Source organism: Ochotona princeps, chromosome 4, assembly GCF_030435755.1.
Source record: "Ochotona princeps isolate mOchPri1 chromosome 4, mOchPri1.hap1, whole genome shotgun sequence".
NCBI lineage: Eukaryota > Metazoa > Chordata > Mammalia > Lagomorpha > Ochotonidae > Ochotona > Ochotona princeps.
In genome coordinates, this window is record NC_080835.1 from 51,362,968 (window position 1) to 51,390,664 (window position 27,697).

Below are 27,697 nucleotides of genomic sequence, written 5' to 3' on the forward strand. Positions count from 1 at the left end.
CCAAGGTCAAATCAGGGCAACTGGGAAGTCAAAACTATCTTTGTAACAATGCTGAGACATTATTTACATCTTTCACTCTCACACACAACCTGCAGAGTTCTCAACAGGCTAACTATATACATTAACAGCTTACTGCGGCAGACGTTTAAAAGATTTGCAAAATTATAAAAATTCACTCTTGTCATTTAATTGTTTTTACTTTTGGAAAGCATGGCCATTTTTCATATTTGTATTAATGTTCAAGACATTTTTGTGTCTCTTTTTAAATACTTTTTTTAATACTCACTTTTTTTTGTTTGTTTTAATAGGGTAAATATCGGCAGTATGTTTTCCATAGAACTGTTGTTTGAGGTGCTGGTATCATGACACAGTGAGCTGATCCTCTACACTGACATCCCATATCAGAGTGCTGGTTTGAGTTCTGCCTGCTCCACTTCTGATCCAGCTTTCTACTAGTGCACTTAGAAAGGTAATCTTTCTTAGAAAATGTTCTTTGAGGTCCTAAACAATTTTTTAAAAGATTTATTTATTTTTATTGGAAAGTCAGATATACAGAGAGGAGGAAAGACAGAGAAGAAGATCTTCCATCTGCTGGTTCACTCCTCAGGTGGCTGCAACAGCCGGAGCTGTGCTAATCTGAAGCCAGGAGCTTCTTCCAGGTCTCCCACATGGGTGCAGGGTCCCAAGACATTTGGGCCATCCTCCACTGCCCTCTAAGGCCATAAGCAGGGATCTGGAAGGGCAGCAGGGCCACCAGGATATAAACCAGTGCCCATATGAGATCCTGGCATATGCAAGGTGAGAACTTTAGCCATTAGGCTATAAGCCAGGCCTGGTCCCAAACAATTTTTAAGTTTATTCATTTATCTTCCATCTGATGCACCACTCCCTAAATGGTCACAATAACCAGGTTTGGGTCAGGGCAAAACAGAAATCCAGAACTCCACTTGTGTCTCCTGTGTGGGTGACAGGGCCCCAAGCATTTTCCCAGGCACATTAGCAGGGAGCCAGATCTGCAGTGGAGTAGCTAAGACTGGGATCAGTGCTCTGATACGGAATGTCAGCAAATCAGGCTGAAGCTTAATCTGATACGTCACAATACAGACCCCTTCTAAATATTTTTAATGGTTATTTATTTATATTTGTTTGAAAGGCAGAGCAACAGAGAAAAAAGTGAGACAGAGAGAGCTTCTATCTGCTAACCCACTCCCCAAATGCCTACAACAGCCTGGGACAAATGAAAGTCAAGATCCTAAAATTCCATCCTAGTCTCCCTTGTGGGTGGCAGGAATCAAGTCCTGAGCCATCATCTGCTGCTTTCCAAATCTGAATTAGCAGCGAGCTAGATCAGAAGTAAAGTAATTGGGACTCAGGCGCTCCAATATGGGAAGCATATCCCACATCAGCAGCTGCATCAACTATGCCATATAATTTCCCCCTAAATAATTTCTACAAGGGTCCTGACAGAGACCAAACAGTTTGAAAACCAGTGGAGTAGGTGAACTAAAAATTTTGAGAGGCAAAAGCCTCTCTAAGGCAAAGCCTTCCATGAAGGCTCTGGGTGGTTCTAGGTAAGGGAATAAGGACTGCTCCATGCACAAAGGCTCCAGCGTAGCACAGAGCCAACAGTCTAGTGCACACAGCAAAACTGAAAAACTTTCTTCCAGTCTTTCAGCACTGAGAAGAATAAACCTACAAACTCTTAATAAAAAGTGAGGGGTAGGGGAAGCATCTTCATCAAAGCAAACCAGTTAGACTAAGTCTTAGTTCAACCACAACCCAGTTCTTTTTTTCCCCTAAGATTTATTTTATTTTTATTGGACAGTCAGATATACAGAGAGGAAAAGAGACAGAGAGGAAGATCTTCCATCTGTTGATTCACTTCCTAAGCAGCCACAACAGCCAGAGCTGACTGATCCGAAGTCAGAAACCAGGAGCTTCTTCTGGGTCTCCCAGGCGGTGCAGGGTCCCAAGGCTTTGGGCCGTCCTCGACTGCTTTTCCAGGACACAAGTGGGGAGCTGGATGTATAATCCAGCTCTAATGCAGCTCAGTCTCTTGTTGACTTGAGATAATCAGCTCCTCACCCTACACTCCAAGAAGAAACTCTATATCTTAATGAAGACAGAATCATCTGGAGCTTGTATTACTTTTTATGCATACTGTCCAGGATTTTGCTGAAAAGAGGCAGAAAAATAAAATCAATAACCAGGAGGGAAAATAAGCAGTTTCATAAGTGACCCAGCAGTAAGAGCTGCCCAACAAAGGTCTTTAAAAATCATGATTGAGGGGCCCGGCGGCATGGTCTAGTGGCTAAGGTCCTCGCCTTGAAAGCCCCGGGATCCCATATGGGCGCCGGTTCTAATCCCGGCAGCTCCACTTCCCATCCAGCTCCCTGCTTGTGGCCTGGGAGAGCAGTTGAGGACAGCCCAATCTTTGGGACCCTGCACCAGTGTGGGAGACCCGGAAGAGGTTCCAGGTTCCCGGCATCGGATCGGCACGCACTGGCCCGTTGCAGCTCACTTGGGGAGTGAATCATCGGACGGAAGATCTTCCTCTCTGTCTCTCCTCCTCTCTGTATATCTGGCTGTAATAAATAAATAAATAAATAAATAAATAAATAAATAAATAAATAAATAAATCTTTTAAAAAAAAATCATGATTGAGGCCAAAGCAATGGCTCAATTGGCTAATCCTGCCCTTGCAAGTGCCAGGATCCCATACAGGTAACTGGTTTGTGTCCGAGTGCTTCACTTCCCATCCAGCTCCTTGCTTATGAACTAAGGTTCAAAGGAGGATGACCCAAAGTCTTGGGACCCTACATCCACATGGGAGACCTGGAGGAAGCTCTTGGCTTCAGATCGGCTCAGCTCTGCCGATTATGGCCACTTGGGAAGTGAACCAGAGAATGGAAGATCTTTTTTTTCTCTGTCTCTCCTCCTCTCTATAAATCTGCCATTCTAATAAGAATAAAAATAAATTTTAGGGCCCAGCGCAGTAACGTACTGGCTAAAGTCCTCGCCTTGCATGCACCAGGATCCTATATGGACGCCAATTTTTGCCCTGGAAGCTCCACTTCCCATCCAGCTCCCTGCTTGTGACCTGGGAAAGCAGTCGAGGACGGCCCAAAGCCTTTGAACCCTACACCCGCGTGGGAGAAGCTCCTGGCTTCAGATAAACTCAGCTCTAGCTGCTCCAGGCACTTGGGGAGTGAACCAGTGGACAGAAGATCTTTCTCTTTGTCTCTCCTGTTTATCAAAAGATGGTATTAACAAGCAAGACATACATACACACAAAAGAAGCAAGATACAGACTAGGAGAAAATGTTTATAATATCTATGAATATATATTGACAAGAAGATTCACATCCAGAATACATAAAGAACTCTCACAAGTCAGTCAGAAACAATAGTTCATCTACTTTTTGAAATAAAGATTCCTAAATAGAATGGCAATAAATTTATGAAAATGATATTCAATAATACTAGGTAAGTACAAAGTAATCACAATGAAATACCTATAGAACGTTAAAATAAAATGTCTAAAAATATCAAGGTCATTGATCAACTGGAACTCATACATTCTTAGCAGCAGTACAGACTGAAAACAAGCAATTTGGAAAACTGGCAGTTTCTGATAAACATATAAATACTGTATTACACACAACAGAAAGGAGTGCTTATACTCAAGCAAGAGACAAACACAAAAAAGTCTCACTAAAATGTTAGTCACAAATGCCAAAACAAAAAGTGTAAACAAACCAAATGTTAATAGAATACATATGGTTTGCTTATTGTTACTATTTTCCATGATAGTTTTGTAGGTAAAGGGATTCCTCCCTTCCTGCTTTCCTCTCCTCCCTTTTTCCCTCATATTATCACAGATTATTCCTGTAGAAATGGTTACAAGTTTAACATCCTGCTATTTCAGTGTATCATGGTAGGCAGAGGTAGACATCTAGTATCATACTGCCAACGCATGTTTAACTGTTTCTTTGGGAGTCCTCTTTTCACTTTGGAGAGAGACACATACTGCAACATATCTTCACTTCCCAGTACGCTAGTCTCCATTATATAGTTCATCTATGAGAATATATGTATATATTTGATTCCCATATATCTATTTTGCACTTTGCATGAAGACTTTTATCAGAGAGAAGATAATATAGTATACTTATCTAATGGATTCTTACTCAGCAACTGAAATAAATCAACCATCACTACTGTGCAACATGGATGATCCTTACAGGCAGAATGGTGAGTGAAGAAATCAGACACAAAAGAGTATATACTACATAAGATCATTTACATAAAGCTCAAAACCAGGCAACAGCAATTTGGTTCATGGTAACTATCTTTAAAATGAAATACTTATTAGGGGGCAAAACGTGAGCTTTCTGGGGCTCTGCATCTTGACCTGGTAGGTGATTACACAGATACATACATGCTTATGCAAAAACTTGCCATCTGTACATAAATATCTCAATAAAAAAGGAACAAACAATTGTTATCTCCTGTTATTTGTTGTTCTTGGAAAATCACTGTGACCCCATTTTGCAAATTTACCTCTAGTGAGAGTCTAGTGACTCTACAAAATGTTCTTTGAGCCATATTTTGAAGTCATTGCACACCAAACTTTCCAGCAGACCCTGGGCCCCTGCCCTGCACCCACCCCAGGGGGTCCAGGAGTTGGTAGACTCTCCTACCTGCTCCAGTTCTTCCTCTGCATATTTTTGGCGACTCCGCTCATTCTCGGTGCCCTCCCGCAGCTCCTTCAACCGTTGTGCTTCCTGCTTGGCGAGGCTGATCTCATCACGCAGCTTCTTCTCCAGATGGACCTTCTCCACCTCCACTGTGCGGTGCTCCTCTTGGGCCTTGTGCAGCCTGGGGGGTGATGCAGGCAGCTGCAGGAGGCCAGGCAGCAGGGTGCCAGCCAACACGCCATGACTCATGGTAGCAAGGAAGAAACAGAGCTCCAGCCCTCAGCATATATTTGTCCTACTCTGCTGACTAACTGGTTCTGAGCTAGCTCAGGGCAAAGAAACCACAGACATGACCCTAATTCTTCTGTTGGCCATCATTTTCCTGGTAGTAATCAAGGCTATGAATCCAGGTTGCCAGGCATCTGAATCACTCCTCTAAAGTATGTCACGCACTAAAATCATAGCAACTACCAGTTAACAAGGCTTTCACATTTGTGCTCTTGGCAGAGGACGATATAATAGTATAACTACCAGCCTGGGAGAGATGTGTGTATGAAAGCTCAGAGAAGGAAAGTAACTTTCAAGAGGAACTGATAACAGAATTCAAACATGTGTGACTCCAATATTTATAACTATTTCACCTTATATCAAATTACCTGGAATACTCAACAAAGGTAGCACACCCCACAAACCACACAAAGATCCCTGGAGAAACCTAATGGTTGAGATATGACTGAGTGAAGGAAGGCTGAAAGACAAAAAAGAACTACAGTGCTGAATATTTCAGGTTCCTAAGTACCTATTCCCAGAAATACAGAAAAATGAAATTCAATTCAAACAAGTCCTGGCTTACACAAGCCCTGAGTTTCTTTCCTAAGTATCTGTTACAGTGGGTAAGACCTCAAAGGTATCAGTTGTAAAAAAAAAAATCTATCCTTGCACCCACCCACCTGTGCCCTCCATGCACTAATAAAAACCTTCCTTCTAAAATAAGTCTCCTTCTTTCTGCCCACCTTACCTCCACAAATCATCATCATACTGATCCATTCATTTTGTCAGTTGCCTAAATGTTACCTAAATGTGTGGAGGTAAACAGAAAACTGTTCCTGACACTGAAAAGATCAAGACTGAGTCCAACAAAGGCAAGTAAATAGATAACTGTATGGAGAGCACTGGATTCTGTAATAGAGACAGGCATCCAGTGTTGGGTGAGCCCATAGCATGGAATTATCCACTCTGCCAGAAAGCAATAAGAGACAGGGAGGCCTGGACCAAACTCAGAGTTCAGTGTTAATGAATCCTTTTGGAAGAAATAAAGGACTTAGCTATTGTCAGATCCTTCTACCCTGGTTGCCAGGGACCAAAGAGGCAGAAAGAATGATGAATAAGAAAAGAGACTCATGGTTAAGATGAAGTACAGAAAATAAAGGATAGATTATACAAGAGGCACGGCCCACAGAGAAAAGCTTTGAGCACTGAGTTGATTAAGTAAATGAAGCAAAATGGAATGAAACAGAACTCAGCAACAACAAACAAACAAGCAACAACAACAAAAAACCTCCAAGTCCAGAGCCATCAGTGGCTAAAGCCTCGAAAGATGTGGTGAGACAAGCAGGGAGGGAAATGGAAAAATTCCTGCTTGACAAACTGCAATCTTTTTATACTTTGCTTCTGGAGAAAAAGATGAACACAAGGTGGCGCCACACACACAGCTTTAAAACAAAACCTTCGCACAGCCCTTGTTGAGTATCCTTAATTGCACTTATCCATGATCCAGCTACATAGAATTGTACCATTATAGATTCAATCCTTACTTAAATATTGTCCTCTTAGAAAGAAGTCTCCAGAAGAGCCAGTACTATATTTCTGCCCTTGCACCATAAGAACTTAAAGTAGAATCAAGCTTGCCCCATTTTCACAGTCCCAGTAGGGTCTAGAAGAAATGGAGATCAATTAACACTGTTGGTACAGAAATGAGCAAATACATCTAAGCACTGCCTAATTCCCAAGACACAACCAATTCATGTTACAAATAAGAATATTAGGTAGCCTGATTCTAAGTCACGGCTCTAAGCAGTTAATGTGACTATGAACAAGTTTTGCCTGTTTCTTCACAGTGAAATGGGAATCAAAATTACTACCTGCCTCAAAGAATTATGTTGAAATCCAATGAAATCCTACTGGAATGTACAGGTAGCCTTACATTTAATCATGAAAAAAAAACTACGAAAAAGAACTATGGTGGCTGACGGACAGGCCTATGAAAGTAAAAGGGCCAACGTGGCATATGGGCCCTAAACAGTCAGAGGGAATGTGCATGTGGGTGTTCTAGCCTGTCTTGGGGGTGGATGAGCGGTAATCTGTCTGTCTTTAAGTGCTACAGTGCTCATTTAGCTCTGGAGGCCTGGGGGAGCAGGGAGGCTGGGAGCTTGGTTTTATCCCCAAACTTGGAATGTCTCCTGCCTAGATTCTTTTGCCTTTGGAATGAAAACAGTACATGTTTTTTCAGACAAATGAAGAATGGGGACTGCTCGGACAGCAGCAGTTAGCCCCTAGTTGGCAAAAGGCCCAGGAACAAGGGGTCCAACAGAGTAGCTAGGAATCAGCTTAGAGATCAAATCCTTCTCACTCCGAGAAGCCCCAAGGATATAAATCTGGCAAGGCCCCAGCCTCAGTAAAAGCAGTGTTCTGGGAGTGCTGAAATTCTTAGCTCACTTCTGAGACATGACCTTCGGCAAAATGTTCATCCTCTCTGAGCCTTCATTTCCTCAACCCTAAACCAGGGTTCTCAGGTTTGAAAAGGTAGTGGAGAGTAATGGTGCCAATGCATTTAGGTATATAACGGTACACAGCTCACAGCCCACATCTGCTCATCTCCTGCTTCTCTGCCCTTCTAGTGCTTACTCCCCAGGCTGATCAGAGTCTGTCTGAAGCATTTCCCCACTGCTCCTTCCTGTGGGTACGTTCCTTGGGTATACCCGAGGAGCTGTGCATTCAAGATGATTATTAAAATAAACTTGGTTCCTAGATGGCCAAAGCACTTGGGCTGATTGGCTCAGTGACTGACTGCTCTCCTTTTCTCACAGCTAAATCCTCGGCCATGGTTCTTAAGTCATATTTTCATCTCAACAGAATCCCAGCCCATCAGAGCTTAGAGGAGTTCTCTGAGACGAGTTTAGTGTTCTCCTAGTTCAGTCTCTTCACATTACTGATGAGGAATTCAGCGCTTGGAAGAGAAAGCACTTGCCCCATCCTACCTACAAGTCAGTACTTAGGAAATTCAGATGCCACACAAACGAGAATGATGGGAGGAAGGACAAGAAGTAAAGGACAGCCATCGCTTCTGTTCATACGGAAGGAAAGCAGTCCAGAGGAGGGACAAGGGACAGAAGGAGCCCTAACAACCAATCCAACCAAGGAAATGCACAGTCAACCTCTGACAGCAACACATTTCTCCCTTGAGGCTTGTAGGTAAGATGGATACACCCTTCATCCCAGGAAGAATAACTGCCCAGGGCAACAGGAATTGCAGGCACTTGGGATCCCAGTACAGTTGTGGAAAGATGGCACAGCCTGAGCAGCCTCGTGGCCTCCACTCCAAGCATCTGAGAGTTGACAACACCATGGCTGCGGGAAAAGGACAGGGCCTTACCTTTCCTGAAGGTCATGTAGACTCTGCTCGGCTCGGTGCAATCCTTCCAAATCCTTCATCATCTTCTTCATGTGCTCCTTGGAGTAACGGTTCTGGATATAGGCAAACCAACAGCCGCCCACACCAATAACGATAGATACCACCAGCATGAAGTCCTTGAGGTGATTGTGGCGAGTCACTGCCAGAGAGGGAGAGCATGGTGAGTAAGGACGCCCACCGCACACTCAGGCATGCAGACTCCATACTCCTTCCTCCATGGATTTCCCTGACCGAGAAACTTCCCTACTCGAGGAGTTAGTGTTTCTTAGATATATCCTTGCCATATGCTGTTATAGTAAGCTCTGCTGACAGTCTCTCTGCTGGGCAAGGCCTAGTTTGGAAAGAATGGAAGGCCTTACAGGAACCTTACTAAATCAGGCTTCCCTAAGATGGAGTGAAGAGGAGAAAAGGAGCATCTCCAACACATCCCAAGCCATCACTTGGCTTGGATGAGCCTATATGCTCCAATGCAATGGCTCCAACCTACAGGGAAAGCAGTGCTAAGTTGCTATTAGAAACAGCTATTACAATGGGGACAGATTTGGGACTTATACAATGGCCCAACTGGCTAATCCTACTCCTGCAAGCACTGAAATCCCAAATGGATCCTGGCTCTCCACTTGTCACCTAGCTCCCTAGTGAGCTAGAAAAGCAGTATGGGCTAGAAAAGCAGTACAGGATGGCCCAGGCCTTTGGGACCCTGCTCCCATGTGGGGGAGCTGGAAGAAGCTGCTGGGTTTCCAATTGGCTCAGCTCTGGCCATTGTGGCCATCTGGGGAGTGAGCCAGTGATTGGAAGACTCTCTCTCTAAATCAGTCTTCCAAATAAAAATAAATAAACCTTTAAAAATGGGGGGGGGGGAGGCTGAAGCACAGCAACACCATGGAGCCTGAGGTCTGGCTAAAGGACCGAGGACATAGCAGAAGCCATTCCTCTAAGACTACCAGACGACTCTAGGCAAAAGGTCCAAGCTCAGTTCAGGTAAAGATCTTGAAATCTCAATCTGAAGAGAATATTTCTAGGCTGTCACTCAGTCCAGATAACAGCGAAACAAAAGTAGAATCAATAGACCGGTTTACATGTTAGGAGCTTAGGGGAAGTCCTAACCCCAGAGAAGGCCTAGAAACAATTTAGTGAAGTTCATGGGCCTAAGGCTTCAACTGGGGCTTAAAGCCATGTCTAGTCTCCAAAGCCCACCAGCAGATAAAAGCAAACGTCACTTCTCAAGAACTTAGTCAAACAGGACAGGAGCACTCGTAGAGTCTGCATTGTCCCTAGTCTATCAGATCTGAGCCCTGGGCACAGCACAGTGGACTTGGAGGGGACATCATAACAGGGCTGCTGAGTTATGCTGTGGGCCCAAAAGTTGTGGAAAGAACAGCGAGAGCTCAATCAGGCCAGTGCCCTCTGCACACAGTAGATTGCAGTCCTCCTCAAGGGATAAGGAAGAAATACTGGAAGGACTCCAGTGCCTGGTCAGGAGCTGAAGGAGAACAAAAACATCCAGGTCAAGCTACCAGACTGAGGAAGGGTGTCACACTCCAGGAAAAAACATAGGTTGTTAGAAATTGCATGAAGCTGAGGCCCAGTTTGACAAAAAGCTATATAGTAGTCACAGCCCCTTGGAACGCCAATATGCAGGGCATATGGATGATATTACTTCCAACATTTGTAAGTTTCTTAAATGGTTATGCAGGTTGGGCTCAGCTATTCCATTTAATCTCTTCTATCTTGTCAAGATCAATTTTGTGGGACCAGCATTGTAGCTCAACCAGATAATCCTCCATCTATAAGCACCAGCATCCTATATGGGTGCCAGTTCATGTCACAGCTGCTCCTTTTGCTGTCCAGCTCACTGGGAAAGCAGTGAAGGATGGCCCAAGTCCTTAGGAGCCTGTGCCAACAAGGGGGACCAAGAAGAGATTCCTGGGTCTTGGTTTTAGATCAGCTCAACTCTGGCCATTGTGGCCATTTGGGGAGTGAATTGGCAAATGGAAGGGGTTTCTCTTTGTCTTTCCTTCCCTCTGTAAATCTGACTTTCCAACAAAATAAATAAATTCTTTAAAAAAGAGAGAGATCAATTTTGTGCTAGATTCAGCTTCATACCTTCATTCAGGTCCCAACACCGAATACCGGAAAAAAAAAAAAAAACAAACGAAATACTGAATGACTGGGACCTCACCTTTGAAACAAACATTAAAAAAATTAAAACAGAAAAGGAAAGAAAAGAGTCTATCTTTGTCTTAAGGATGATGAACCCAAGCCTGATGCAATAGCGCAGTGGCTAAAGTCCTCGCCTTGAATGCACTGGGATCCCATATGGGCGCCAGTTTTAATCCTGGTGGCCCCACTTCCCATCCAGCTCCCTGCTTGTGGCCTGGGAAAGCAGTCAAGGATGGCCCAAATATTTGGGACGCTGCACCCGCACAGAAGAAGCTCCTGGCTCCTGGCTCCGGATTGACTCAGCGGCCGTTGCTGCTGCTTGGGGAATGAATCACTGGACAGAAGATCTTCCTCTCTGTCTCTCCTCCTCTCAGTATGTCTGCCTTTCCAAAAAAAAGAAGAAGAAGAAGAAGAAGGATGAACCCACGATAATCCTACTTCCATCTTTCATTTCCTACCACCTTCCCAGCCAATTACAATCACACAGATCTTTCCTCCTCTGAGTCAGGATTTCCTAACCAGCCCATTCCTTGAACCCAGAAACACAGGCAATTTCTTGCTATCTGAAAGACTGTTTTGTGTATTTTTTGAGCTTTCATGTCAGTCACATCTGGTGGTCCACCAGTTTCTCAGGGCAGGGCAAAAGAGTGTTTATTTCTGTAGCCCCATACTTAGCATAAAGTCTAACCTAGAGTAGGTACTTAGCAAAGGTGGGAAGAAGAAAAAAGCAAAGAACCAAGTGAAGTTTTAGCAGGAAAGCAGAGTATAAACTAAGTACATAAAAAGAGTAAGTGTCCGCCCTGGGAACAAGAAGATGTGAGCAGATGAATTGTGTAGTTCTTACATGAACTCAGCCCTCATAATCGATCTCGTATCCAGGAGGTACAGCCAAGGTACAGTGGCCACTGGGTTGGGAAGAGCTCATGTGGCTGGCTAGGCGGGTGAGAGCTCAGCCAGTGAAGCTGGCAGGAAGGGAGAGCATGGCAGAATTCCCAATCTAAATGCTGCAAATAAATTTTGGCAAACAAGGTCAAATATTAACTTCATCAGGCCTAAGATGGAAAATAAATGCAGATAAATGAAATGTTGACAAGTTAACAGTCAGGATAAAACAGAGAATTTCTAGGGTAAAACTTAGCACTGAGAAGGTGAGCCTCTAATCACTACAGCCTTCCTGAGTCCCCCCTCCCTGTCAATTCTCTCCATTCTCTCAACTGCCCATGACATGCTGTCAGGTGCAGATGGTCATTCCTCACTGCCAAAATATGTGCCGGGGATTCCTTTTGTTATCTATGTTGCCCTTTTTGTGGGAGTATCTGTTTAACTGGCCCTCCTCCTTTCTAGTCATAAACCAACAGATCTCATAGACACTATATACACAGCAATTCCCCAACAGCAACCTGGGCCAGATTCTTCTCGCAGTTTCTCTCCTGTAGTCTGGAAAGGCCCAGTCTCCCCAAGTACAACTGCTAGCATTTGTCTTCTGATACCCACCTCTTCCCTGCTGGGTCATTTTTTTAAGAATATTTATTTATTTATTTATTTATATTCAAAAGTCAGATATACAGAGAGGAGGAGAGACGGAGAGAAAGATCTTCCATCCATTTACTCCATAAGTGGCCACAATAGCCAGAGCTGTGCTGATCTGAAGCCAGGAGCCCAAAGCCTCTTCTGGGTCTCTCATGTGGGTGAAGGGCAGCCCAGCCTTTGGGCCATCCTCGACTGCTTCCCCAGGCCTCAAGCAGAGAGCTGGATGGGAAGCAGGGCAGCCCAGCGGGGATTAAAACCAGCACCCACCTGGGATCCTGGCACATGCAAGGCTAGGACTTTAGGCGCTAGGCTAACATGCCGGCCCCATGCTGGGTCTTAAAGCTGAGGCTAATGACAAATGAACAAAGCCATCTCTGCCCTCGAAGAGCTCCCAGTTTAAAGGGGTAAAAGACAGGGAGGGAGACTGTTATCCAGAAAGAAGGAACAAAGGGTAAGGGATTCCCCAAACAGATGAAGAGGCAAAGGTTGAGCAGGACTGACAAGAGGCTGGAAAGCATTCTGGAGAAGGCTTGCAAGGGAATAAGGAACATGCCAGGAGACAGGGGGTAAGGGTACAGCCCCAGAAACCAGAGCAAGCTTGGCCAGAAAGACAGCCACTCCCCATCACCGGGGCTTCTGTCCTATTATCTGAGCCAATGAAGAAGGAAGATGAAACAGTCTTTTTCTCTCCACAATTGCTAACTACTCCACACTCCAATTACTCCATAGGTCTTTCTGCATCCTTTTCATACCTGTGCTAAATGCACAAAAGGCATATTAGTTTCCAGCACAGGACTAAGCACACAGTAGCTATACAGTAAAAATACTAATTATCATTTATTTAGAGGAGACGGGGACACAAAGGACCTTAGGAATCTGTACAAGGTCACAAAACTGCTAAGTGATAGGGCCAGTCCGCTTAATGTCAAAGCTAGAACTTTCTGTATTTTGTTTCCTCTAACAAAAGCAGTGGGTGAGATAATATAAAAAGAAAGAGCACTGGACCAGGCACAATAGCCTAGTGTCTGTACAGTCCTCGCCTCACATGCGCCGAGAACCCATATGGCCACCAGTTTGTGTCCTGGTGGCCCCACTTCCCATCCAGCTCCCTCCCTTCTTGTCTTCTGGGAAGGCAGTCGAGAACGGCCCAAAGCCATGGACCCTGCACCCACGTGGGAGACCTGGAGGAAGTTCCTGGCCTCTGGCTTCAGATTGGCACAGCTTCAGGAGTTGTACAACTTGGGGAATGAACCAGCAGACAGAAGATCTTTCTGTCTGTCTCTCCTCCTCTCTGTATATCTGACTTTCCAATAAAAATAAATAAATTTTTTTTATAAAGAAGAAGAAAGAGCACTGAAATACAAGTTAAAGACATGGGTTGGCTGGAATCATGGTTTGGCCACTAAAAGTAAATGACCTCAAAATTCACCTCATCTCTCTGAGCCTCAATCTTTCTGAGAATGCATCTGCAAAGGAGGGAAAAATCCCCTCTGTGCATGATCTGAGCTTGGCAAGACATCAATTTATGCCTCCAACTGACATGCCTTCCACAGGGGTTTTGTTTCTCAGCGCACACCCCAGCACCTGACCGTTAGTGCTGTTTGGAGAAGCCCAGGTCTATCCACATGTTCAAAGCTAACTGCAGGCTGTAAAAGATGCAAACAGCCAAGTGCTGCTCATGGTCACAACAGGAAAAAAACTATCAGGACAAGAAAACAGCGGAGGTTGGTCCAAATTCTTGGGATCCTGCCATCCACATGGAAGACCCAAATGAAGCTCCTGACTCGTGGCTCCTAGCTATGATATGGTACAGGCACAGCAGAGATTTCGGGAACTCAAGCAGCAAATCTCTCTCTCTCTATCTCTCTCTCTCTTACTTTGTCTCCTCCCTCTCCTCTGCCTCTCCCTTTCTGCCTATCTAACTATGCCTTTCCGATAAATAAATAAAATTTTAAAGATGTATTTATTTTTATTGGAAAGGCAGATTTACAAAGAGAAGGACCAAACAAACATATATTCCATCTGCTGGTTCACTCCCCAGATAGCTGCAGATGGCCAAAGCTGAGCTGATCTAAAGCCAGAAGCCACAAGCTTCTTCCTGGTCTCCCACATGGATGCAAAGTCCCAAGGACTTGGGCTATCCTGCACTGCCTTCACAGGCAATAAGCAAGGAGCTGAATTGGAAGTAAAGTAGCTGGGACATAAACCGGCACCCATATGTGATCCCAGTGCTTGTAAGCTGGGATTTAGCCATTGAGCCATCGCCCAGGGCCCAATAAATGAATCTTTAAAATATTTATTTATTTACTTATTTATTTATTTATTTTAAATATATAGGGAATCTATATAATGGGAAGTGGAGCAGCTGGGACACGAATCAGCAGCCATATGGGATCCTGGTGGATACAAGGCAAGGATTCAGCCACTAAGCTATTGTGCGCCAGTCCCTAATCCTTTACTTTCAAACACCAGCTACCCTACTTTTGATCCAGCTCCCTGCCTGTGGCCTGGGAAAGCAGTTGAGGACAGCCCAAGGCCTTGGGACTGTGCATACCCATGTGGAAGACCTGAAAGAAGCTTCTGGCTCCTGGCTTCAGGCTGGCTCAGCTCCAGCCACTGTATCCATTTGGGGAATAAACTAGAGGATGAAAGATTCTTCTATCTCCCCTTCTCTCTGTAAACATGCCTTCTGATAAAAATAAATAAATCGTTTAAGAAACAACTTACTGAGGCAAAAATTAATAATACAAAATTAACCACTTTAAAGAGAATAATTTAGAAGCATATAGTATGGAATATTTGTAGAAAGTTCATAGAAAAATACCAAAAAAATTTATGAATTTCAAAAATTGTTCCCCTAAAAATTTTTTTGCTAATTCCATTTTCTACAACTTTTTTTGAAACAAGCTCATACATTCACAAAGTATGCAGCCATTAAACTCACTCTCTAGTTCCAAAACATTTATCATTAGGAAGAAAAAATATCATGCATTAAGCTATTTCTCCCTTCTTTCCAGCACCTACTGATCACCTATCTGCTTTCTCTCTACACAAATCTACCTATTCTAGATATTTCATATCAATAGACTCAAACAATATCCGAAATTAGTGGCCATTTTCTCATAGCATACTGCTTTCCAAGTTCATTCATATTGTTTCATGAACCAAACTTCATCTCATTTTATGGCACATTAACATTCTATTGCATGTATGTACCATAAGTCATTTATCCATACATCTATTGATGAACATTTGTTGCCATCTTCTGGTTCTTTCAGCTAGTGCTGCTATGAACATGCATATATATATGTCTTTATCTGAGGCCTTGTTTCCAATGCATTGGATTACATATGTAAACAATTGCTGAGTTATATAGTGAATCAAATCTGAACGTAACTTTTGAGAAACCATTACACTATTTTCCACACTAGCTGAACCAGTTTATATTCTTTCTACCAATATACAAGGCTCTGATTTCTCCACACTATTGCCAATACATATTTTCTATTTTTAAAAGACTATCACAGGGGCCAGCACAATGGCTCAACTTCCAATCACAGCATCCTATAAATTCATTTTTTCTCCCTCTGAGCCTCAGTTTTTCAGCAGAAGCACTTCAAAAAGTGAATGGAGGGCTCAAAGCAATGACTCAGTGGCTAAATCCTCACCTTGCACGTGACAAGATCCCATTTGGGATCTAGTTCATGTCCTGGCTGCTCTACTTCGCATCTGGCTCCCGGTTGTGACCCAAAGCCTTGGGCCCCTGCACCCCTTTGGAAGACCCAGAAGGAGCACCTGGCCCCTGGTTTCAGATCAACTCAGCTCCAGCCATTTGCGGTCATTTGTGGCCATTTAGGGAGTGAATCAGTGGATGGAAAATCTTTATCTCTGTCTTTCCTCCTCTGTAAATCTGCCTTTCCAACAAAAATAAAACTTTTTAAAAAATAAATAGAAACGGAGTTTGGGAGGGGTGCGGGCCTTGGAGACGGGGGCAAGTGACGCTCCTCACAGTGTGGCGGCTGTGGGGGGGTGCCCTGCCGGGTCGGACCCAATGCTGGGGGCTCACGCCAAAGACACTGCCGCAAGGCAGTGAACAAGTCCTCGGCCTCCCCCAGGGCGGCCAGTGCACCATGTGGTGCTAGGCTCTGCCTGCTGGCTGCCCGGCCAGGGAGCTCTGGGGTATTGGTTGTCTGAATCGCTTTTTAGGTAGCTCCAGGTTGATCCCACTGTGCTTCTGGGATCTCAGTCAATCCTTAACATTCCCAATGGTGGTAACTCTTCCTTTGAAGAAATTGGTAACGGAACAGAATGCACTGGGCAGGACTGAGCAAACCTTAGCCTACAAGCAAAACTAGAAACCAGCATGGAGCACAGGTCATGCGGAGCCATGCTCTGGCACCTACTGGGCTATTTGAGTCAAGGACACTAAGCCACACAGTCTAAGGCAGAGGCCAGGACAAGTGAGGGACTGAGACAAGCTGAGTCAGAGCAACCACTGGCAGGCGCATGATCTACGGCTAGGAACAGGCCCAGTTGGGGAGGTAAAGGGACACCTTAACTGGGTTGAGGTTCCCACCAAGGGGCACACGTGCTGGAATGGGGTTGCGTTCTATCTAGGAAACAGTTGCAATCTCCCGAAGCACTAGTGTGGACTGGGATTGGATGCACCAGGCCAGGCCAGACCCCAACATCATCTGGTGTCCTGGAGAACCAGGGTGGATGTGGGACTGACTAGGCTGGGTCTCAACCCCTTACTGAGCCATGTGTGAGCTGTACGTGGGTATGGACGAGCCATGACTGGGCTGAAACATCCAACAACAAGAACCAGAATGGGGTGAGAGCAAGCCAGGAAAAGCCACTGTTCCTGCTAGGACATGAGGTGAACTGAATAGGGCTGGCTCAAGGACCCCCTGGTATGCGCAAAATCTGGCATTGGGAGGGGTTCTGATGGAGGAGCCTGGGCAACTCCTCTGGCAGGACACAGTCCCTGCAGGTAAGCGCAAGAAGCATGATAGGAAACAGCCCAGAATAGGCCATGGAAAGTTTCCCACTGGCATACATCTGGCATAAGTCAGGGGCAGACCGGGCTGAGTCGGTTCATGTCATACACTGGTAAATCCAAACACCAGAACAGAGTGTGGGTAGAACTGGGACTGGTCGTGACAAAACCAGTGCACACTATGGAACGCTAGGGTGAGGTTGCCTGTACTGGATTTGACTGCAGCACCACCCATCCAGCACACGCGAGATCCAGGAAGGGAGGGGCAGAGCCGGCAGGGGGATTAAGGGGCTGGTCCCCTCGCCAGACAGCTACTCCCACTGGAGAGCTTGGGCTGGGAAGGGGACAGACCAGACTAAGCAACGCGGCAACACCTGTGCGCTGCACGTGGACTAGATCAGGGAAAAGCCAGGCTGGGCGGATTATTCCTGCTGGTATAAGCATAAATTACAGTGGGTGAGGGATGTTTGGGCCTAGCCACAGCATCAACTGGCGGAAGCTGGCACTGGGGACTAATTCTGTCAAGTCAAATCACAGAACCACCTAAAGAGTGCATAAACCGGGGCTGAGAGAGACCTGGGAGGGAAATAGTGGGTTCCCCCCTCTTGGGTCACTACTCCCGTGGGAGGGCATGAAAACTAAGACGGGGACTGGGGTGGCTAGACAGAGAGGCACTCAACAACACCCGTGAGGGCTGGAGAGTTGAGTTGGTTAGATGGAACTAAGCTTTAATACCCAGTGACAAGTACAAGAGCCAAATAGGATGTGGGACAGACTGGACTAGTCTGCTATACATACTGGCAAACCAGGGTAGGGGGCGGGCCTGGTGGGGGTTATTGTGGGTCGCCCCGACTAGGCTGCAGCTCTCACTGGTTGATGCGGGGGCCGAGTGTGTGCTGGGCAGAACCAGGCTGGACTGCAACACTCATTGGTTCCAGTGGAAATCAGGACTGAAAACAGAACCAACCCAGCAACTGCAACCACCAGCTGATCGGGGTGATGGACTGTGCCGGGCCCTGTGCTTGCTAGAACATACAAGAATCTGGTCTGGGAATACCTCAAAGTTTCTTTGGAGATCTCCCCAATCGAACTGCTGGACTCAGAACCCTAGCCAAGAAAAGACAGAGGACAGAGCAAGTCAATCAACCATCTCAGCTATATGTTGGCAGCGAAATACTTGGCAAATGAAGACTCTATGATGGACTGTGTCAATCAGTGGACAACCTCACCAAGTGAAACTGGCAGCAATTCATAACTGGAGAACTATTAAAACCATTTCAGCAAGGATCTCAGAGCATACCCCACATCCGGGACTTGGGGTGGGTGGGAAACTGGGTGGGGCTTCTTCGTCAATACCCCCCTTTACCTCAGATACATGATGGAAACAATATGGACATAATACTATTACCCACTTCCCTATACCCCCTGAACCTTTTTTTTTTAACCGTAATTAACTATGTAAATATTGTCAACAAAAATACAATAAAAAATTTTTAAATAAATAAATAAATAAATAAACACCATTACAGCTATTATTATTATTATTATTATTATTATTATTATTGCTGCTATCTACCCCGTGTGAAGTACATTCTTAGCTTTAGTACTCCTGTTAACAAAGCTTCCCCTCTGACCACTCTTAGGTTAGATGACATGCAGTACATACACTATACGAAATGACCTCCTGGATTTAACACCATGGGCCCAGGACTCTGCTTCCTATAACTGACTTTTCCAGATAAAATCTTTGCCTGCTTTAATTTGCAATTTTCAACGCACTTTTTCAGATATGGTAAATCCCATTTTGATGTAACACATAACAGCCTGACAATACACACTGGAAGGCTAAGGAGGACTCAGATTGCTGAGTGCATCCCTTGCTGGGGAGAAACAGAGCAGCGCTTTTGCAGAAATAGCCTAGTTTTTACCATTGGTTATAATTCTTCGGGTGCAAGTGTCCTTGTTGGTACACACAATGAGGGGTGTAAGCAGTTGATCAGGGGCATTTAATAAGACATTTTCCATTTTTCCAGAATCATCTTCCCCATAAAGCTTCCTGAACTCCAAAAGGAAATCTCCTCCCTATTTAGTGTCCCCATGTGAACTCTTGAAAGTCTTACATAATAGCTATAAACACTTACTATATTTGTTGACTATTTACTCTGTCCCATTTCCAGGGCTGAGGAACCTTTTTTCTGTCAAGGACCATCTGGATATTTATAACATCATTTGCAGGCTATTCAAAATTATCAAGTTAAAAATTAGCATGATGGGGGTGGCATGATGGTATAATGGGTTAAGTTGCAGTGTGAGGACTGGTTCACTTCCTATCCAGCTTCCTGCTAATGTGCCTGGGAACGCAGAAGAAGGCAGTCTAAGGCCTTGGGCCCTTGCATCCATGTGGGAGACCTGGATCAAAGTCCTGTCTCTTAGCCTTATTGCCACTTAGAGACTGAAACAGCAGATGGTAAATTTTTCTCTTTCTCTCTTACTCTTCCCTTCAAATAAATAAAGAAATAAAAACTTTCCCCCAAAATTAGCCAGCTATACAGATTTATTGAATTTCTAGCCTCATCCATATTTGCCTTGGTAGGGCCAGACCAAATCAATTTGCAGGCCTTATATAGGTTCCTAGGCTGGATGCTCCCCAACCCAAATAGACTGAACTTACTGAGTGCAGATACCCTGACATATGTAAATATATACAAAAGGTGTTTAGTAAATGAGAGTAAATAAAAGGTCAATGCTTAGTAGGGAAAGTAGGCCTTATATAAAGAATAGAGCCCTTCACTGTATCGTTTATTTAACACTAACCAACCTATTCCCCACAAAAGATATCAAAGATACAGACAACCATCTTCCACACTATTCTAGATTCACCTGCACTGTTTCATCAGCTTGGGCATTTGACAAGTTATACGTATAGACAGGAAAAGTACCACCTGTGGCTTGCCAGCACTTTCTATAGACTGGCTCCTGGATCTCTCATTCTCTGCTACTGACATCCACGACCAAGTCAGGTGCTTCCAGTGTGCTATAAGGGCCTTTTGGTTAAGACAAATTTTCTAAGAAATCTAATCACTTTTGTTCTCCCTTGGCTCACTTTCAGGCAAAAAAAAAAAAAAAAAAAAAAAAGATGGCAATGTCAGCCATTCCCACTAGGAAGATCTGCAGAGACTGAACTATCTAATTCTTTCAATTAGTCCTAGCCAAAGAAACCACCTTTTTTTTTTAACATTTATTTTATTTTTATTGGAAAGGCATATTTACAAAGCAGAAGAGACTAAAAGATCTTCCATCCACTGCTTCACTCTCCATGTGGCCACAATGGCTGGAGCTGAGCTGATCTGAAGCCAGGAACTTCTTCCTGGCAACTCCCAGGTCTCCCATGTGGGATCAGAGTCCCAAGGCTCCGGGCCATCCTCTACCACTTTCCCAGGTCACAAGCAGAGAGCTGGTTGGGAAGTGGAACAGCCAGAACACGAACCAGCACCCATAGTGGATCTGGGTGCATGCAAGGTGGGGATTTATCCACTAAGCCATCACGCTGAGCCTGAGAACACCTCTCTTAGGCCTGGATATGCCTCTATCACTTTAGTCCATTTATTCAGAGATACTTATCTTGCTTATCCTTGCTTGTTCAGATACAAAGATACTCAGTAACCAGTTCCTACAGTAATAGTTCTCTACATCAGTAGGAGCAGATATTAGCTAAACAGCAGTCAACCTCTTAGACATTATTTGCTGCCTCAGAGCATACCTTTGTATTTTAGTTTTTGTAATACTGTTCCAGTTTTCTCCACCATCTAGAATGTCTTCTTTACCACATGTATGCATCAAAGCTCTCCCACACTTAAAGCCAGTGTGCATATGCCACCTCTGCTAGAAGATGCTGCTTCTGGTCCTCTGGGCCTTAAAAACACCATGTCCTGCTCTGGAACACTGTGTTGATCCCTATATCCATATAGACTGATTCATTCATGTCTTTCTTTTTTTTAAGATACATTTATTTTTATTGGAAAGGCAAATGTACAGAGAGGAGGAGAGAGAGAGGAAGATCTTTCATCCAATGATTCACTCCCCAAGTGACCACAATGGCTGGTGCTGCGCCGACCCGAAGCCAGGAGCCAGGAACTTCTTCCAGGTCTCCCACGCGGGTGTAGGGTTCCAAGGCTTTGGGCCATCCTCAACTGCCTTCCCAGGCCACAAGCAGGGAGCTGGATGGGAAGTGGAGCTGCCAGGATTAGAACTGTTGTCCATATGGGATCCCAGCGCGTTCAAGGCGAGGACCTTAACAGCTATGCTATCGTGCCAGGCCCCATTCATGTCTTTCTACAGGACTCAGTACAATAACTAGCACAAAGTAGATACTTCCCTCATTTACTTAATAAATGCATATTTACATATGGCTGAACTAAAATAAAATACTGTTTCATATACTGATCCCAGTGGAAACAATGGAGGTGCTGCCTTGCAGCAGTGCCTGGGAGCCCCAGGACCTTAGTCACCGTTCCAACAGGTTTGACCCTAGCCCTTCTCTACATAGGACTCACAGAGAGGAGGCCCGAACAGCACCGTATCCAGGGCTTTCAACTGCAGCTTCTGTCGATGGCTCCGGTCTGTCATCTTTAGCACAGTCCCTGTCATGGTGGTGTTGGTTACAGCTAACCTGTTGAGGCAATGAGTAGGGAATCAGGAAGCCAGCAAAGTTAGGGAGAATCCTGGTAGAGTTACCCACCTGCAGAAATAATTTTAGCCACTGGTAATTGCTCCACTTTGCATTCTTGAACACAGGTATGTCAACAGAGTATGGAGGGATACAAAACATTTATCAAGAATTTAACAACCCTATCATTCCATACCCACCATCGAAGTGTCCTGCCCTCTAAGGATAATCCACCTATGACCAGTTGCATACCTGACTGCAAATTTCTCACCATGATTCTCTTTCCAAGGCTTTTAATCTCTACATATTTGTCCTCACTTTCCAACATTTGTGAGGGCATTCTCCTGACCAGCTCAGATCAAAATGATATGAAATAAGACCCAGTGATTCTGGAGACTTCCGAATTATCCTAATCCTAACCTATTGTCATGACATATAAGCCTGTTGATGACAAAAGTTGAATTAGTTCTGTTAATATATATTTGAGTCACTGCAACACAGTTTATTCCCAATAAAATTACTATAATTTTTATGAACTTTAAACACACCGCTAATGGTAACTTTAGTAAGAGAGAGCCTGTAAACAAGAAAATGACCCAGGGAAAATGGGCTTTTTTCTCTTCTATTGGAGCACAGTGAGCACATGAGCAGATGTGTACAAGACACGAGGTAAAAAAAACTCTCATCAGAGTCATGATGCTCTTTACTCATGTTAGCTGTGAAATCAGTGTTTTTTTTCTGATGCACTGTTTCATTTTCCCAGGTAAAAAGGAAATATCTGACATCACAAAGTGTGGTTTATAATCTAGCCTGAGCATGCAGAAGTAACTACTACCTTCTCTGGCCTGGAAAGCAAACAAATCCACCCACTACAGAGGCAGCAAGACACTGTTCAGGGATCAGGAGATATAGCTTCTCATCCTCACGCTACCAGTGACTTACTTGTCCGATCATAAGCTGATTACTCCTACCCTAAGACCACAGTTTCTTTCTGAATCAACTTATTTCAAATCAGATGCTTCCTACAAGCCTAGAAGGTATGAGGGCTCCACTTTACTACGCTTCTGCCAGGTATGCTGAACTTGATCAAAACAAACATCATTATATTTTCTACAACTGATTACCCAAAGGCACCTATAAATGGGAATGCTTTCTACTTCTAAGCAATGAGAGAAATGGTAAAGGAAGTAGCATTTCCTAAGAAACTACTGTGTATCTTGCACTGTTCTGACACTTTGCACACAATACCTCATTTAGTCTTCACAGCAACCTTGAGAATGCAGTTCTTAATTCTATTATCAACTATACTTTATAGATAAGAACATTGAAATTTAGAGTTAAATTGCCCAAAGTTACACAAAAATAAGTGGCAATTCTAGGAGATGAACTCAAGTTTGCTAGGTTCTTCTCATGATGCCATGCTAATTAGTGTCAGAATTAGAACCACTCCCAGTTTACTTAATGCACTGAAGGGTACACGCTTCCTGCTGTCACTAAAGTGCCACAGATTGGCAGTTTCTACTCTGCCCAGCCTGGCTGGACCTGTTCTTGGCTCTAAGTCACAGAAAGGCTAAGTGAACTCATAGCCTAAGAACCAACTTCCTATGCCTTTCAATTTAAATCTAGGCCACAGCCATTCCTCACGATGTAATGGTTCAGGAAATACTGCTATTCCCATGAGTAGCAGGGGAAAATTAAGTCTTGGAGATTTATAGTCAATTATCAAGATAGGGGTCAGTTTCAATACACTGCTTTGTTTCAGGGCCCACAGAGCACCTGGCACATACACAGTAGGTGCTTTGGGAAATTTAGCTAAATAAAACCACATTGAAACCTGACAGGAAGCCTTTCTTCAACTATATGGTATAAGAGAAAGATGCAGTGAAAAAGCAGGACAAACGTGGGTTCAAATCCCAGTTGGACCATTGAACAGTTGAAAGTCAGTTTGTTCACCTAAAAGCTGGTATGGCAACTCCTTCCTTCCAGAACTGTGAATACAAAAGCCCTCTGTAAACATCACCCTTCCAGAGTAGAAAGACAACGTGGAGAGGAGGCTACAAGCACCAGAGGAGAGAACAGCCAGCTCAGCTAGGCCTGGAAACCACTGCCCAGGAGCTCTGTGGCTGCAAGCTCCCTGCCCTATTATCCCGTCATTGAAGCTCAAAAGCAGATGCACTACCTAATAACATGGCAGAGTGTACATACACAGTACTTACTGGATAGAAAACCCTTGGAGGGAAAGAGTAAATATAATAATACCCTTCTTACAGGATTGATGTAACAATTAAACGAGACACTGTATTTAAAGTGTTGAACAGAATCCCTGGTATATACTGTATATACTAAGCACTGGATAACTGGTAACTATTCATAGTATTACAAGGATTGGTTAGATTATTAAATAAAACAATGGATGCGAAGTGCCCATCACGTTTTGCAGCAAGCGCATAACAGATGTGAGATGAAGAGATGTCTATAGACTTTGTCATCAAGAATCTCATTTACTCGCCAGGACACTGGAAGGCAGGTCCACCCTAGCCCTTCCTTGCACCCTCAAGTAAGGAAAACCAAGTCCATTCCTGACCTGGGCATGGCATGGCCACTTAGCTGCAGCTTCCGGAAAGTCTCCTCATACTGAGGCAGCTCCACATAAGTGATCAACCATTGTACCACCTCATCCACGGTCCAGTTGTACACTGTGGAAAGAAACAAGCAAAGAAACAAAGTCATGACTCCAGAATGTTAAGCACTGCTTGCACTTACTGTTATAATTATATTGATCTTAATATTTACCACACATACTTGTGTATTTGACATCCGAATGCCCAACAAAATACTGAGAATAAAAGCAGCATATATTATATGAATTTATTTATATAAAAGCCTAAACAAGGTATATCTAGAACAACAGAAAGCAGACCAACAGTTGACCAGATTGACTGGGAAGAAGCACAAAGAAATGTGTTGGGGTGATGAAAATATGCTCTATCTTGACTGTACTAGTGGTTACACAAATGGCAACATCTGTGCAAATTCGTCAAACTGTACATTTAAAACAGGTGCATCTTCCTGCACCTAAACTATGCCTCAATAAAGTTTATTTAAAATTTTGTTTATTTTTAAAGTTACCAGGGTTAGAAATCATTGTCTCATCACCCAGCTATCCAACTAAGCACTCATAAAAGGCTCACTTTGTGCCAAGTCACAGGAAATTAGTTCCTTACTCAGTGCAAGATATTAAAACCTAAATAACATCTGTGAAGCACTGACTCCGATAAAGAAATACACATACAGGGCCCAGCGCTGTAGCCTAGCACCTAAAGTCCTTGCCTTCAACATGCTGGGATCCAATATAGGCTTTGGCTCTAATCCCGGCAGCTTCCTGCTTATGGCCCGGGAAAGTAGTTGAGGACTGCCTAAAGCCTTGGGACCCTGCACCTGTGTGGTAGACCCAGAAGAAGCTCCTGGCTCCTGGCTTCAGATCGGCTCAGCCCTGGCCGTTGCAGCCACTTGGGGAGTGAATCATCAGATGGAAGATCTTCCTCTCTGTCTCCTCCTCTATGTATATCTGCCTTTCCAATAAAAATAAATAAATCTTGAAAAAAGAAATATACATACAGCATAAAGAAGAAAGGGAGTAATTGCCTAGTTCAGGGACAGCCTCAAAGAAGGTGATAAACTGTAACATAAATTATTAGGAGAACCTCATCTAAAATATTTCATGAGTGTACAGCAAGAAACTATTTTGTATTGAATGAAGACAAGTACAAAGTTGTAAAATTCAATGTGTCTAGAGAATAGAATAATGGAAGGCAGTAGCAGAAGGCTGTTGAGACCAAGACTTGGCTTAAACAGCTCCAGAACTGTTCTAGGATGAGACAGCCTGGGTTACTCTGGCATGTTAAGCCAGTCTAGTCCCGTGAAGATCAGAATGAATACCTCTCATCTTCTCCGTGTGTGTGTGTGTGTCTGTCTGTCTGTGTACTTGGTATACAATATGTTGGGCATTTGGCAGCCATTCTTTCATTTAGTACTGGTATTCAGAGTTGTACTGTTTAAACAGCAGTTAGCCAGTAGCCACAAGTACTATTTAAATATAAATTTATTAAGAGTGAATTAATTTTAAAAATCCAGTTCCTTAATAGCATTAACTATAATTCATGCCCAACAGCTTAATGTAGTTAGTGGTTACCATAATAGATAACACAAATTACAAAATGTTTCCATTATTGTAGAAAGTTCTATCAGACACCACAGTCAAAACGATGTATTAAAACAATATCTCATATTTATATTTTATTCTGAAGATAAGCCAAAAGTAAGAAAATATTCAGAAAACCAAATCATCAAGTTCAGTACCCACACTGCATTTGTGTTGGTAATTGTGTTGCAAAACAGTTATTATAGAAGATATTTGCTAGAATTTTTAGGATGTAATGTACTGCATACAAAAAATTTATTTTGAATTTATTTTAATACAAAAATTTCAGAGATAAAAACTGATGTCTTTATATAAAATATATTCTCATAACTACAACTCAAAATTTCAAAACAAACGTTACTAAAGGATACAAACTTCTAAGAATTATTGCAACTGGTGCATCTCCAAAGATAGTAACATATCACATGATCACCTAATACAGCCTATCTTACAGCACCATAATGGGCATGGGTAATTTTTGCCACTAAACTCCACTTCCTCTTTTGGTGGCAACAATTACTCCAAATATGTATTACAGATACCACTATACCACTTCCCCCTGTTTTTCAGTTAAGGTGCTTCAGACAAAGTTAAAGGCACTCTCAAGGTTGGAGAACACAACCAAAACTAAACCAGTCAGTACATTCCTTGCTCCTGCCGACAGCACTCAATTCAGGGATTAACATACAACTCAGATCAAGGCTGAATAAACTGAATTTCAGGAATTGTGTTTAACCTATATGGGAAAGGTGTGCTCTTCCACTGTGCTGGTGCCTGGATTGAAATGATCCTCAACTATAATATTAATAGTAACAATAATAACATTAATATAAGCCATCACTCACATAGTAGTTATTAGATGATAGTACTGTTTCAAGCAACTCATATAGATACATTCACTAATAGTACCATCATGTGAAAGAAAATCTCTTAACATTGATCCCCCCCCCTTTATTTATTTTTATTGGAAAGACATATTTACAGAGAGGAGAAACAGACAGGATCTTCAACCCGCTGGTTCACTCCCCCAGTGACTGCAATGGTGAGAGCTGAGCTAACCTGAAGCCAGCAGCCAGGAGCTTCTTCTGTGACTCCCACGGGGAGATGGGGGGTCCCAAGGACTTGAGTTGTCCTCAACTGCTTTCACAGGCCACAAGCAGGGAGCTGGATGGGAAGTGGGGCTGCTGGGATCAGAACCAGTGCCCATATGGGATCCTAGCATTCAAGGCAAGGACCTTAACCACTAAGCTACCATGCCAGACCCTAAAATAATTTTAATATTTTATGTGATCAGACATGCAGAAAGTAAATTTTTCTCTATACTTTCCTGAAAGTCTATTATAAAGGAATTGATGTGAACTTAAGACTGAAGGAATATGTTTCAAACAGATGATGGTCAAATGAAATCATAACAGATTAGACAAATCAGAATTTCAGAGTAGCTTAAATACACAACAATAATGAGGAATGAGTCATTTGATGGTATTCAGTAATACTGATATGCCAAACTGAAACAGCCTGAGAGTAACCAAGTTTCAGCAAAGATATTTTATTGGATTTTGATTTCTACTTAAACAATAAATTTGCTTTTGCTTAGGGGACCAACACAATGGCTCTGTTGGATAATCCCTCACCTCCAAGCACAGTATCCCATATGTGTGCTGGTTCAAGTCCCAGCTGCTCCACTTCTCATCCAACTCCCTGCATGAGGCCTTGTAAAGCACTCCAGGACAGCCTAAAGCCTTGG

General features: G+C 43.6%; 1 protein-coding gene across 5 annotated transcripts in view; it reads right to left on the reverse strand.

The window, feature by feature from the left end:
• STIM1 (stromal interaction molecule 1) overlaps nt 1-27,697 on the reverse strand; it is a 231,922-nt gene that overhangs the window by 13,393 nt on the left and 190,832 nt on the right. For all 5 annotated transcript variants that reach the window (XM_036496198.2, XM_004589939.3, XM_004589940.3 and 2 more), the window contains 4 exons: nt 24,334-24,445; nt 21,637-21,752; nt 8,353-8,530; nt 4,704-4,881 (listed from right to left, as the gene is read on the reverse strand). In XM_036496198.2, coding sequence (XP_036352091.1) covers nt 4,704-4,881; nt 8,353-8,530; nt 21,637-21,752; nt 24,334-24,445 — 584 coding nt within the window. The remainder of the gene's footprint in view (nt 1-4,703; nt 4,882-8,352; nt 8,531-21,636; nt 21,753-24,333; nt 24,446-27,697) is intronic.